At 45.4% G+C, this 14,791-nt stretch overlaps 2 protein-coding genes across 10 annotated transcripts; both read right to left on the reverse strand.

Annotated features, from left to right (window-relative positions):
* Positions 1-17: 17 nt before the first annotated feature.
* LOC101061790 (tubulin alpha-1A chain-like) lies at positions 18-2,511 on the reverse strand. The gene is made up of 4 exons (XM_011606362.2): positions 2,388-2,511; positions 1,638-1,860; positions 1,284-1,432; positions 18-1,208 (listed from the first exon to the last, which is right to left on the reverse strand). The coding sequence occupies exons 1-4, from the start codon at positions 2,457-2,459 to the stop codon at positions 228-230; spliced, it is 1,425 nt and encodes a 474-aa protein (XP_011604664.2). The 5' UTR covers positions 2,460-2,511; the 3' UTR covers positions 18-227.
* A 1,426-nt stretch (positions 2,512-3,937) lies between these two features.
* On the reverse strand, positions 3,938-14,741 carry bin1b (bridging integrator 1b). Of its 9 annotated transcripts, XM_011606357.2 has the most exons (16): positions 14,300-14,726; positions 10,281-10,361; positions 10,141-10,195; positions 9,772-9,866; positions 9,269-9,364; positions 8,922-9,029; positions 8,508-8,600; positions 8,013-8,098; positions 7,842-7,917; positions 7,691-7,746; positions 7,562-7,606; positions 7,183-7,225; positions 6,895-7,017; positions 5,221-5,274; positions 5,036-5,137; positions 3,938-4,660 (listed from the first exon to the last, which is right to left on the reverse strand). In XM_011606357.2, the coding sequence occupies exons 1-16, from the start codon at positions 14,378-14,380 to the stop codon at positions 4,559-4,561; spliced, it is 1,296 nt and encodes a 431-aa protein (XP_011604659.1). In that variant the 5' UTR covers positions 14,381-14,726; the 3' UTR covers positions 3,938-4,558. The 9 variants fall into 9 exon arrangements, with proteins under 9 accessions (XP_011604659.1, XP_011604663.1, XP_029696125.1 ...); XM_011606361.2 differs by lacking the exon at positions 6,895-7,017 and having other exon boundaries at positions 14,300-14,721; XM_029840260.1 differs by lacking the exons at positions 3,938-4,660; positions 5,036-5,137; positions 5,221-5,274 and adding exons at positions 5,340-5,669; positions 5,920-5,931 and having other exon boundaries at positions 14,300-14,738.
* Between the last annotated feature and the right edge of the window lie 50 nt (positions 14,742-14,791).

A 14,791-nucleotide genomic window follows, 5' to 3' on the forward strand; every position in this document is an offset into this window, starting at 1 on the left:
AACAAACAAAAAACACATATGGACTCAGTTGCTCATTTATTGATGAGGAACAAAGATACAAAAAAATATTTAGATTCGTCCTGATTTCTAATATGTTGAATATTAATAGAGTTGGTCAACAACATACATGTAAAATGAAAACATCTCAAGAATGCGCAGAAAGGCTCCCCGTTTTAGCTTCTAGCTCAATGACTGAAATCACAGTTGATTTGTTTCATCTCAGTCATTTAATATTCTTCCCCCTCTTCTTCTCCTTCCTCCCCGACGCTGTCGGTGCCCACCTCCTCGTAGTCCTTCTCCAGGGCAGCCATGTCCTCTCTGGCCTCGGAGAACTCTCCCTCCTCCATCCCCTCTCCCACGTACCAGTGGACAAAGGCTCTCTTGGCGTACATCAGGTCGAACTTGTGGTCCAGTCGAGCCCAGGCCTCAGCGATGGCGGTGGTGTTGCTCAGCATGCACACGGCCCTCTGGACCTTGGCCAGGTCTCCTCCAGGGACCACGGTCGGGGGCTGGTAGTTGATGCCAACTTTGAAACCAGTTGGACACCAGTCAACAAACTGGATGGTACGTTTGGTTTTGATGGTGGCGATGGCAGAGTTGACGTCTTTGGGCACCACGTCACCACGGTACAGGAGGCAGCAGGCCATGTACTTGCCGTGACGCGGGTCACACTTGACCATCTGATTGGCCGGCTCAAAGCAGGCATTGGTGATCTCAGCCACTGAGAGCTGCTCGTGATAGGCCTTCTCTGCTGAGATAACCGGGGCGTAGGTGGCCAGGGGGAAGTGGATGCGAGGGTAGGGCACCAGGTTGGTCTGGAACTCTGTCAGATCCACGTTCAGGGCACCATCAAAACGCAAAGAGGCGGTGATGGATGAGACGATCTGTCCGATCAGCCTGTTGAGGTTGGTGTACGTGGGACGCTCAATGTCCAGGTTCCTGCGACAGATATCGTAGATGGCCTCGTTGTCCACCATGAAGGCACAGTCAGAGTGCTCCAGGGTGGTGTGGGTGGTCAGGATGGAGTTGTAGGGCTCCACCACAGCGGTGGACACCTGGGGAGCTGGATAGATGGCGAATTCCAGTTTGGACTTCTTTCCATAGTCGACAGAAAGGCGCTCCATCAGCAGGGAGGTGAAGCCGGAACCAGTTCCTCCTCCAAAGGAGTGGAAGATGAGAAAGCCTTGGAGTCCAGTACACTGGTCTGCCTGTGGGAAAAGTACACAAGTACTGCAACAAACAGATCATCATCTGAAACTGCAGACAAGCACAGGAAAACTGACCAGTTTCCGAATCCTGTCGAGAACAAGGTCAATGATCTCCTTGCCAATAGTGTAGTGACCACGAGCGTAGTTGTTGGCTGCATCTTCCTTTCCAGTGATCAGCTGCTCAGGGTGGAAGAGCTGACGGTAGGTTCCGGTACGGACTTCGTCTGTCATGAACAAAACCAAAGAGAAGTGACTGAATTTGTAAGAGGCAATTTTCGAATGAATTTATTTTTGTATCTGAAAGTCAAAAAGAGAAAGGTTTGGTTCATTTTTTAATACTGTGGGATCAAACTGAAAAGTATATAAAAGTCCAGACAAAGTGAGGTTCATGTGGAGGTACAATGGAAGGGAAGAGCCCAGAAGCCTCACCAATAACAGTCGGTTCCAGGTCCACAAAGACGGCTCTGGGAACATGTTTACCGGCTCCGGTCTCACTGAAGAACGTGTTGAAGGAGTCGTCCCCTCCTCCGATTGTCTTGTCACTGGGCATCTGGCCATCGGGCTGGATGCCGTGCTCCAGGCAGTAGAGCTCCCAGCATGCATTGCCAATCTGAGTTCCAGCTTGGCCAACATGAATAGAGATGCACTCACGCTGTGTGCACAAGTGGTTGAGATTAGCAAAACTTCAATGTCAGACCCATTCTATCGTAAAAACCGTTAATACCAGTGAGCTGAGAATTCCCATCAGTAAAATGTTGAACCAAACATTTCTCAAAGTTAGACCCTGCTACTTATTAACTACTAGCAAAGCCCAGAATAATTAAATCAGTTCTGTGTGTTAAAAAATGGTCCCAAAATCTTTTTCCCCCCTGAAATTACGTATTTTATAGATATTTTAAGGTATCAAAAAATGTTCAAATCCACCAGAAACCGACCTGATGAGACAGGCTCACAGTAATTACACCACAGAATAATGAAGGTTTGACTTTTGAAGGTTTGCAGATGGGTATTTACACCAAAGAGAAACAGCAGCAAGGTCACAAAAGGTCAGCATTTACAGGATTTCCCACCAAATGCAGTTCACACAGATACAGGATAATCAAACAGTTCTGTAAAAAACATACTTCACACCAAAAGTGTGAGGATGAGGAGTTTAGGAATTGAACAATAAGGCCTCACCATTTTCCTGTTGCTGAAATAAGTCCTGTGTTCACCTGAGATGAGTGTTCTAGGATTGTGTTTCACCTTCATGCACTGGAAGTTGCTTTATAGCGCACAGGTGCTAGGCAACAGCCAGGCGTGTTGTGGTAACTGGAGGAGCTGGGGAAGAAAACACAATCTCCAGTGATGAAAGATGAGGACAAGGAGGAGGAGCAGAGGTCCGGGCTGCAGGGAACAATGGCCATGGGGCCACGAGTGAGTACCTGCCAGCGTCACCTAGAGCTACGATGAAATTTGACCCAAAAAACTGTTTCCCCCCTTCTCCAATTTCACACTTGAGGTTTGAGTCTCTTTGGCTGTTGAAGAAGAGTAAACAGGCATTCAAATAAAGTCAGATGTTTGGCAGTTTGACCAGGAATTCCACTGAGGTGGAGTCAAAACTGCATGAAACACCAACATGTTGACTCTGACTGTGTCATGTCCCACTGTGTTGGCAGCTGTGTAAAAGCTAGGTTTGTTTTTTCCTGATTATCAAGCCACAAAAACAGGAGGAAACAGTCGGACAACCATCGTTCATGCGTCTATAATGATGCAGCTCCCCAGGTGTCCACCGCTGTGGTGGACACCTGGGGAGCTGGATAGATGGCTAATACACTGGGCATCTCACCATCGGGCTGGATGTCTAGTTCCAGGCGGTCCAACTCCCAGCATTCATTGTCCATTTGAACACCAGCTTGACCAACATGAACTGAGAGGCATTTGTGTTAGTGGAGCATAAAAATGGAGGTCATGACAGTAAAGAACCGGACCTTAACTGAATGTGACTTTAAATCTAGCTTGTAACACATGCTGAGGATCTGTCCCCTGAAATTTCCTCACTCTTTAGAGTTCCTCCAAACTCGATGGTTCTGACTTAACCAAGTCGTCAGGGTAAACTGGGTTTAGCCAGGGCAGTCGTGTAGGCAAGGGAAACACTATACAACTTTGAGCTAATGTGTAACCTCTCCCCTCCGACCACCACCACCATCTCACATTATTTGCTTGTTTAAGTAGCAGGAAGTCAAACAAACGGATGGTTTGTGGAGAACACTGGGATTTATTATCCAATGGGAGTGCTGGGATCTGCATGGTGATCAGAGAATGATTCCAAGCAGTTTCCAACACATGATACAAGTACACAGGAGGCATTCAAATTTAGGTTTAAGATGAAAAAACCTAAAGTAATATAAGACCTGATGTAGAAGATAAGGTCAAACATCACCATCTTATTACTTCATTAAGCCCAGGTTGCTCTGTTGTCTTGTTGCCATAGAAACACCGCTGTTGCTGCTGTCAGGTCGAGTTACAGAACAACTACCGTGTATTCGGATGAGGTCATTGGACGGTCCAGGAAACACAATAGATTTTTTTCTTCTTTGATATTTAAGGTTATTATGCAATTATGCAACAAGCGACCAGAGCACCACCCAGTGGCCTGGAACGTAATTGCAGCTCGCAAAATTGTGACTTTTGTGTCATACGTCTGACAAAAAATATCCCAGGATTCACAAAAAGGATCACACAGGAACTTTTCTTTCATTCATCTTTAATGATACAGGTGTTTTGCCTTTTTCTAAAATTACATCTCAGGAGGATGTCATTCACAGTGAAGCCACTTTGCGTTGGCTTAACTATCTTCAGGGGAGGAAGTGGATTTTTTTTGTTCAACATTCAGTTCAGTCAGTCAAAAAGGCACAGAGACCTGTTCTCAGTCCTTCAATAAAATTCTCACATAGGTGAAAGGAAGGAAATCTTGCACAGTTTGATCAGGTTTGTATCCCTGGATGTAAAGATCATTCAACAGTCAAAGTAAACCAATGTCAGCGTTAGAAAATGGAAGTCCCACATTTGACATTAAAAACTACTGTTCCCTTTGGTATTCCTACAAGCTTTACAAACCAATCAAAGCATTCTGACGCCGATTCTGACCGTTCTGTTGTCCAGAACACCTGCGATTTCACTTTTATGGTATTTCAGTCACTTTGGTTTGTGTAAGATGTGTTTGTGGGAGCCGAAGAGTTACATCAACTGGCACAACTGCACACAAATACTTTAAGTCTTTTCAGGAGGCCTTTTCTAATCATGTAAGTGACAATTTGAGGGTGATTAACAGCATTGAAGATCAGCAGGACCTTTCCGTGGCGTCCACCTCAGACCTTCTGAGTAAAGTTCTCTGGGAAAACACCTTTGACTGAAATATCTTTGTGCTGCACCCAGTGAGACTCCTTCACGCCCAGGAGCCAGCCATCGTCCTGCAAGACCAACAACACGATTCATGTTTCACAGCACATCTCAGACCTTCTTCAAAGGTCGGAACTGCCACCGGCTCATGTACCTTTTAGTGGCCTGGTTACAGTTTGACTGTGAGTCTCTCTAGATTAAATACTAAAAACTCTCGAGCCTTATTCAGTATTCACATACGACAAATATCCAGGGCTACCTTGTTCCCTGGTTGACAAGTTTACACAGGACTTAACGTATCACGGGAGCTCATAATCTATGTCAGCTTAAGTCCATTTACTTTACATATGCTCAATAAAAACAGAACATAAGACAACATGACGCGTTTCTTTTAATAACCACGAGCTAAGCTAAAATACTAAAAGTGAAAGGGGAAACCTCCTGACCTGCTCATCTGGGTTGTCAAAAGCCAAAGCCAGCACCACGTCCCCCATCTTCAGTTCCATCTCGTCATTGTCGGTGGGAGTGTAATCATGTATAGCCTTCACCTGGAGTTCCAATACAGATGATGTTAAACAGCTAATGGAACACGAGCCACTTCTTCAGGAGGAGAAACATTAAAAAGATAAACCTTGTAGATGAATCCTGGGGGGAGTTCGGGATCTGAGCCACTGGCCACCACGCCCTGTAGCAACGAACAATCGGAAAAGACCTTGAGTACTGACACAGACAGGGTTCAATACGATCAAAGAAAGGAAATTATCATCATAATCGTGACAAAGGATCATTGAATTTCAAGATCCTACTTGGGTCACATCCACTTCTAAACTTAGTTGACCCTACCTGGGCTTCTTCATCATCAGCCCATCCACCCTGTCCCACCTGGGTGCCACCAATATCCCAGCTGGGCTCACTGTAAGAATGAGCAGCGTCCCAGTTGTCCTGGGCTGTTTGTGCATCGTCCCAGCTGGGGTGACTGTAGTCGTGTGTGTTCCCCTCACTGTAATCCCAGCCTCCCCGGGCTTCCTCTGGATACTGGTCACTGTCATACTGCTGCTGCTCTTCCGGATTCTGTTCTCCCTTTAAGGGGTAAGGGTTTGCGTGGGGGGAAGGGGGTGGTGTGGACGGATTGGAGGAACCATTCAAGGCATATACAAAAAGGAACAGCGCGGGTTGTGGGGTTTTATCGGGTGGTACAGGGTTTGAAAAGCCAAAGGAAGCAGGTCTTGTTGAAGAAAGCCAGTAATTGCTCTTTCACTGCCATTCCTCTTGTCTAATTGGTTGTCTATGACAGTTATAAATAAAAAAGTCCACAAACTACCAAACTTACCAATGATGGCACCTTCCGTGAAGCATCAAAAGATAAGACGCAAAGTGAGACTTTAAGCAGTTAGCACGACGTGTCAAGAAGGTAACCCCAATGAGAGTCAAGCCCAACCATGTTGGTCGCCCTCTGGTGGTTAAAAGCAAGATGGGTGAGAAGCTCCTCCCCCATTTTGAAATGTTGACATTTTGATTGATAATTTCATTGGCACATTTTGTTGCCCCCCCCCCCCCCCCCCCACAATAAAAGACTTAAGTCTGAACTTTATTAATGAATACAAGAAGAAATAAAAAGTGGATAACTCACAGGCAACTGACCAAACAGCAAAATAGATTTTACATGCACGTGCGCAAGAGAAGCATCCACCCAACAACACAACTCTGCAGACCTTCGGCCTCACGTGAGCAAACCCACCTCAGGGGATGGAAATGCAGGGGGCCGTAATACCTCCAAATCCCAATCCAGCAGGTTTACCCCTGACCAGGGTTCACACTGCCCCACACAAATACACACACACACACACACTTTAGTTAGGGGGCCTTTAAATCGAAAGAAATTAACGGAGGTAATGTTTTGCTAAGATTGTAACGTCCTCACTGGATAATGACGAGTGCCAAAACGCCCGGCGGCACTACATTTTTCATGCTACATAAAATTGCGTCACAATTACCCCAAAAGTCTATTATAATTAAAATGGTGAAAACCAAGTTAAATATAAGGAAAACGTGGTGTTCCTCAAGGGTCAATTTTTGTGTTTCTTAGTTTATCATTTAAATGAACATTACATAAGACTATTTAGGAAATCATTAAATCATCAAATCATTAAGCAAATCAAAAAGATTTTTCGCCCTATTGGTAGAAACCAAAAGTTCCAGGATGTTGGACAGTAGTTGATATAGTTAAACAAGAGATGCAAAAATGCTGAATACAAAAGAAAATTCAAGGAATTTTAACTTCACTGTTCTAATAAATCAGTCTGACCTGCGGTGCCGTGGTCGTTATTTCTGTGTTGGCGTCAGATCCCGTGTTTTGGCCCCCAAATGGATTGTGTGACTGATCTGGAGACGGAGTGAGTTCAGGCCGACTCGGAGGAGGACCAGGCCTCTGGACCACCAGGAGGGTTAAGCCGAAATCAGAAAACACACGCATGCACGCACGGGCAGTAGGGCAGTCGTATTAAGGGGGGGGGGGGGGTGTTTACAATAAAAACAGCAAAAAGTAGAAGTTGCCATCAGCATATATTGATTTCCTGTTTGAGTTTCCTTTTACCTTTGGTGCTGAGCTGGCAGATTCACTGTGATTCGATTCCTTGCTGTGAGGAAGAAAATTAGGAGGATTTTGAGAAAGGCCAGCCTGCAGTCCTGACTGGTCAACACGCAGTGGAACACCAAAATCATGCAGACAACTCGACAGGTTTCAGGTACTAACCACAGGCACTCAACACTGCAAAGGCCCAGAAATCTATTTAGAGCAAGGCTTCAGCATCATTAATGGGTATATATGTGATTTCTGTATGTGTTGTACTCATGTAACGTTTGCATGCAGGAAATGTAAATTCATGCATTTTTCCGTCAGAAAATGACTTTACAATCGCGATGAGGTTGGTGAGTCACTCAGATGCAGCTGAAGGTGCAGCACACACGTTTACCTGTTGGCATTGTCTCCTGTCTTAGCTGCTGCAGTTTCACCTTTTCTGCGGTAGGGGGCAGTATGAGGGACTAGACTCACTTAAAAACAGAGAAGGTTTGACCGAAAACTCGTGGACGTGGTCACTTACTTCAGCTGCCGCTGCTCTTCCAGATTGGTCATGATGTCATTCAGGTTTTGGCTGAGCTGGTGAGACATACAAGACTTTATTGATAATCTGTCCAAGCATCCACTGATCAGCTCGATGGGTGATCGATCACGCTCGGCTGCTTCTAACTGACCTTACTCATCTCCTTGTGGAACTTCTCCTGATGACCTGCCAGAGCCTGGAATGTGGTGACATAGATGCCAACACGACTGCGCGCACACACACACACACACACACACACATTTACATACAGACTGGGGACAAATAACGGAATGTCACAAAGGAGGAAAAAACTGCACCGCACTTGTCCCACAGTGACGGAAGCTCGTCTTGTAACTCCACATTCAGCTCCTCAAAAATCTTCTGAGCACGCCCCAGGTCCTCCTCTGCCTACACACAAGAATCTGCAGTCAGTCTGCGTTTGGGTAACCTAGAAGAATCATCAACTGTCTTCGTGTGCTCATGCAAACAAACACGTTCAGGGTTTCAGGACAACAGGCAGGTGAATTTCCTCAACATCCAATGCAAAACATGGCAACGGTTCCTCCTCAGGGGACCCAACACCAAACATCAAAATGTGTCTACACCGATGTGTGTTTTCAGCCCCCTGGAGACACTGAACCTTTATTTTGAAAAAAATTGTCTCTTTATCCTGTTGCTGGTACGAAATGAAGAACAAAATGCTGGATGTATCATCTGGCTAGATTTATCGCGATATATTTTGATTATTTCTTTACAAATTCTGGTTGGACTGGTTGGAGTGAGAAAAAGGGGAATCGGGGATGAACCAGAGTTTCACCTGGTTGTAGGAGAGGTTAGTCTGAGCCACCTGGTGGGCTGATATCAAACCCTGAGCCCAACTGGGAGCCGCCATCTCCAACAGGGCCGCTGGCTAACCACACATGCCATGCAAGAGAGGGGGAGGGGAGAGGGGGAGAAATAACAGGTACAGAATAGACAGGAAAAAGCAAACACATACAATTCAAAGGAAATTATGCATTTGGATTAATTAGCATTGAGCATTAAATCCTAAAACAAGTTCGCCAGTAAATTAATCCAAAGTCAAACCTCGTTGACTTCAAGTGGTCGGGGTTATTGTACCACGGGATTATTGACAAACACACTCAAATGTACCTTTAAAGTTTAGGCATCAGCACGCCATCATGCGCAGTCGATCAAAAGCAGCACACCAACACACACAGGCCGCCGTTACCTTGGCGATCTTGGCCTCGTCTTTCTTTTTGCCTTTCTGTAAGGAGGCGAAGTGATGGCGGGCGCTGTCAAAGTCCACCATCTTCCTGTCCCGCTTGGCGATACGGGCCTGTGGCAGAGTTCGGGTGAGTGGTGACAACAACACGGTCGACCATCAAACTCTTGGACTATTCACAAACCAAAACAGCTCACAGGTCAGAAACCTTTGTACTAATTATCCAAAGAAGTGATCATTTATTTGCTTTACCGTGGCCCCTCTAATAAAGATGAGCTAAATAAATATTCATGCTAACCTCAAAAATGAGATTTCTGAAAACAATTGCTGGGTAAAAACAGGGATGTTCTGACCTTAATGTCAGGAAACTGAGTCACATATGTGTCCAAGGTGTTGAGAGACTTGTCATTGATGTTCTGATGGTAATCCAGCCACAGAGTATCCGTGTCCTGAACACACCAACACACACAAAAACACACTTTACGTCACAACCCGACACCAATGACCGTTAAACCGCAGCACAACTAAAAGCATTAAACCTCCTACTGACGTTTTAGTTTATTTCTAAGACCACGGTTCTCCTCGCAGATGGACTAAAGACCACTAACAACCAGAACAGCAGCTGTTTCTAGCCGAGTTGTCCCGCTCTGACTTTTACCTCCAGATTATTGTCCATCTCCTTCTCTATCATCTCCTTTAGGGTGGAATTAGAAACGCAAGCAGTTGAGACAAAGAAAGTCAGTTACAACACGAAAGAAGGAAATCAGGGAAACACATCTGAGGAACGCAAAAAGTAACAAAGAGAAGGAGGAATTAAAAAAGGCCGTCCACATCTTGACCTGTCCCAGAGTCTCACCTCCACCAGGGTGTCCATCTCCTCTTTGCCGAACCATTCTGGGTCGTACATGTCGGCCAGACAGTCCTGAAGCCGCCGTGACGCATCGTGCATCGCTGAAATGTGTGAAGATGAAATGTTATGAGCCGTGGGGTTCCTCAGGGGTCCAATCTGGGACCAGCACCATTCATTTTGTTATTTATCTCTTAGAAAGGAACCAAAACGTCTGGTCTGAGACTCATTTAAAATGACTGCAAAGCAACTTTAAAGGCAGTTGTGTCGTAGTTTTAACCTTCGAAACACCAGATGAATATTGTCACATTCCTGATTTTTCATCATTTGACTCGACTAGGATGGAGCTGAAGACAGAAAACATGAACGCTGGCTTACTTTTCACTGCTGCCATATAAGCTTTCAGGTCTTTGTGCAGTTTGGTTCCTTCAGACTGCCGAAAACAGAAAAAACATGAAAACCGGATCATGACGGCTCCTAAAACTCAGAAAACGATCCATCTTAAAATATCTGCCGACCATCTGCTTGTTGAACTTTGCCACCATCTCCTCAAACACAACGTCTCGGGTCTCATCGGCTTTGCCAAGTTTCTGCAAGACCTGCGAGACAAACAAACAAGACAAACAAACAAACATCAGTCAGTCAATCAATCAGCCACTCAATCGGTAAATCAGTTCTGTTTGAACGAGTGATCGAGAGATGAGAAGAAATAAAGACATTTGTTTTGTTGTAGAGCGTTAAATGAAGTCGTTGGCTAATCTGTGGGAGGCTGGATGAGTCTCCACCAGCACCACCTGCTGCTTTAATCCTGTGATGGACACACAGCCCATTATCGCCCTGACAACGGGGACTTCCCCTGTACTCACACACACACACACACACACTCATCTGGCACTTCCATCGTTGTGAGGACTTTCATAGACATACGTTACCCAGCCCATGACCCAAACCCGAACCATCCCAACAACCCACCTAACCCTGAGCCGGACGCTGACCTTAACCCAAGTTTAAAACCACGTTTTAACCCTCAAACAGGAATTATGAGTTGTGAGGAACAGCCGAAATGGCCTCATTTTGCGAGGAGAATGCAACTTTTGGATTGTTTAGGTTGAACAATAATTCAAGGTTTTAATTCAAATTTCAGAAATTTAAAGTTCATTATCGTTTTTATTGTCTTTATTTCCACACATTGTGTCTCTTCCATAGCGTTGCGACACCCCATGTTAGCATGGGCAGGTAGCACTGTCAGTTTGCATGCTAATAATCACTTCATGGCTCGCTTTAATTATATTTTACTACTATTGTTTGGTCTTCTCAGGCGGACAATTTAAAGTGTGACCTCATTGGGATCAGTTTCCTCACTTCTTGCTGGCCAATTAGACCTCGTGGTGCATTCAGGTGATTCCTGTAAAATCTGAAACCATCATGTCACCTGTGAATTGGTGTGTTGACGGAAATTCTGAGATATTGTAAACTGGCTTATTATAATGGAAAATATTTGAGTCGGCCAACCGGCGGGGTTTGGTGACTACCCTCAAAATACACACAAGCGTGTGCACGCACACACACACACACACACGGGAGTTTGTAGGGTATTAAGAGTGACGGAGAGGTGGCCTAGTGGGGCTATAGATAGATACGGCACACACACACACACACACACACACACACACACAGTGAAGAAAAGCATGCTGGGAAACATGTGCAGGGTTTGGACTCACATTACCGATCATAATGAGTAATAAAAATAGCTGTTTTTTTTGAGTATCTTAAATATGACTGACATGACCATGAATAAATGTAAAAATTTTTATTTTTGAATGTAGAAAAAAAAACAACTTTTTAAATTAAAACGTTTCATCCAAAGATGATCTGTCATATTCCTAAAATGAAACAATCTTAAAATATATTAATGATAATAAAATGTGGTGATAAAGTTTCTGCGCCATTCTTAAGTTTTGCCCTGCGGGTTTGTGGTTCATATTTTGCTTTTACCGTACGTGACATTAACACGTTATCGTCATTCTCCTAAAAGCCAAAAGCATTTTTCATCCCCACCAAACATCAAAAACAGCTTTCAGCTTTAACAGGTGAACAAAGTAGATTTTTCTTTGTTGTGAAGAGCCATAAATCATTAATAATCATCAAGAGGATAAAGCTAATTTTCAGCCTTGGGGGGTCAAAGGTGGCGACCTGCTGGGTTCTGAGGCCCACTGGGTCCTTCCTCTTTGACGCCCAGCGCTGGTCTGGGCCTCTGACTGCTCCCTAAAGACTCCATCCCCACCTGCTCCTGCCGTCACCATCCGGATTCCACTGAGGGGAATTTTCCCAGCATGCCCTGCGGCGCAGCTGAGCGGTCCATGACATTACATCACTATGACAACCGTGGCAGCACCGCGAGAGGCTCCGGAACATCCTGACAGATCATTTCATGACTCATAAATACAGGAAAGCGTTAATTTCACACACCAAAACATTTTTAGGGCTTTGCTTTGTTCTGTAGATCAAAGCAAACATTGACAACATCTGCAAAAGTGCGGAACGCGAGTTACACATTCGCTCCTCTGTCCACAAATGAAACGTTAAATGAAGCAGAGTCACGACACGATCGAAGGCGTAAAAACAGGCGCTCTGACAGGTGAGTGAAGGCAGCGGATGGCCGCGCGCCAACAGACGGGACAGCTGAAGCCGACACTGCCCCTCCTCCAGCCTGGACGGCCTGTGCGAGCAAGATGATACCCTGACCTTCCTCGCTAGTCTCAGCGCTCCAGCTCAAAGGCCGAGGGCAGCCTGGAAGTCCGACAGTCAAATCCACATGGTTGAATTTAGCTAAAATCACAAACTCTCTGACTGGTTTACATCAGCGTTCTGTCGGTATGTTTGTGTAAACACCTCTCAAGCTGCCCTCTAAAGTGAAACGGCTACATTTTGGACTACAACAACCACAAGTGGTATGAATTACTTTTCTGTCAGTTTCGGTATAGAATTCCCTAATTTTGGGAAAGTGTTCAACCACTGGTCCAGTTCCTAAAGGCTCCAGCCAGACAAAGGGCCGTTTTCTAATTTGAAGTGAAATTAAGGATTTGAGGAAACCTTCCTGTCATTCCAACACACAGAAGTGGGAGGAAATCAAGATCTGAGGCCCAGTTCAAGCCAAGAGTAATAACACAACAGTTTAAATAACATAACAGCATAAAACTATGTCTACCATGGTACCAATTAGAGAATCTTTACTTCTGTCCTACAATAAAGGGATAGCACAAGCTAGCTTGGCTGTAGCCTAATTTGCCAATGGTGCTGTTTATTTGTGTGGCCTTATGTGCAGAATCTTATTTTTGCTTTTTTATACATATACGTAGTGGGTTTACACCAGTTCACACATTCTTCTTTACTGGTGGAGTTATATTGGTGTGGTGTCACGTTCGATTACCTAGCTTAAACAGCTATCACCATTCAACCACGATAATCTTTAGCAGAAATACGAGCTGGATGAGGGCTGTGCTTCCAAGTCATGCGTCAATCATCTCATCATCTCCAGTCAAAAGTTTAGCTTAGCACAAATAATGAACGAGAAGAGTCAGCAGCCTACTTAAAAAAAACAGCTTCAGATTAAAAATGAGCTTTTATTTTGAAAGAAAGCAAGACCATCAGTTCCTGTCTCCTTCTGGTCCTCATGCTAAGCTAGGCTAAGCTAAGACCAACAGGTGATGTTGCCTCTAAGGTTTAAGACCCAAATGCAGCTTTGAAGTGAAAATAGGAGACAAAACAGACTTTTAAAGGCGATCAGATTTGAAATATTCATATTCGCAGCTGTCACGAGGAATGAGCAGAGGGGTGTGTGTGTGTGGGGGGGGGGGGGGGGGGGGGGGTGTCAGGAACCTTATGGGGGGGGGGGGGCATGTGCAACAGAATGTAGAAGAAAGTAAAACTCAACCTTCATACAAAAATGAAATGACTGAACAGCAACAGTTGTTGAGGTGATTAGAAGGTAAAACCTCAGCAGGCTTAAGCTGCTGAGGTTTTAGGACAGACAATAATAACCCAGAGACAGAGCGTTGCTCGGGTTACAGGTGCTCTCTATTCTACAGGCCTCTTCACAAAAGGTTGCAAACTAGTTGATTGAAAAACCCAAGTCCAACTTTTGTCCCAACAAACTTATTTTAAATATATATAACCTGCGCAGAACTCTGGGCAGGTGCGTTCGCGAACTCTGGGGAAACACTCGGACCAGGTCCGTGAACGCATCAGACGTGGAACAGGACATTTGCCTTTCATCTCGCTGCAGTTGAAATAATAATGATGAAAATGTCACAAGAAAGCCCAGTTTCTCTCTGATATGACAATAACACCTCTTGATTGACAAGCATCAATTATTTTAAGATAATGAGGTCACCCCCCCCCCACACACACACACACACACACACACACACACAAACACCCTCGCTTTCCATAAGTTAAATGTGAGATTTCAAACCTGATTTAACGACTAAAGCAGTTTAATTGGGGGCAGCTAACCCCCCCCCCCCCCCGGGTCTACCTTCTCCTGTGCCCTGGAGAGCCTCTTCTGGACGTTGATGGCCAGTTTCCCGGCAGTCACGCTTTTCCCCGGCTCAGCCATGTCAGGCAGCGGTGGAGGTTCTGAGGACCACCGAAGAGGAAGCAGAGGAGCAGAGAGAGACGGTGAGGAGGTGAGACCTTCCCCTGGTGCGTCCAAGAGCCCCCGCAGGACAGGACAGGACAGGACAGGACAGGACAGGACGGGACCGCGAGCCGCTGCGCGTAACTCTAATCCCGTTGACAGCGTCTTAAAGGTGCAATGCGTAATTTAATCCGGCTCGTGCGGTGCCGCGAGCGCGCGCGCGTGCGAGGCGAACAACCGTAGGAACCGACCGACAAACGGGTGAAACCTGGAAGACAAAAATTAGGTAAAATCGGTTAATTGAACGCGACGCGATTAAGTTTCAGGCCTGGTCGCCCTCTTAAAGGCGCAGCGGGTTATTATTAGCCGACATCTGTTGCCGACACGCAA

The sequence above is a fragment of the Takifugu rubripes genome, chromosome 8 (assembly GCF_901000725.2).
Source record: "Takifugu rubripes chromosome 8, fTakRub1.2, whole genome shotgun sequence".
NCBI lineage: Eukaryota > Metazoa > Chordata > Actinopteri > Tetraodontiformes > Tetraodontidae > Takifugu > Takifugu rubripes.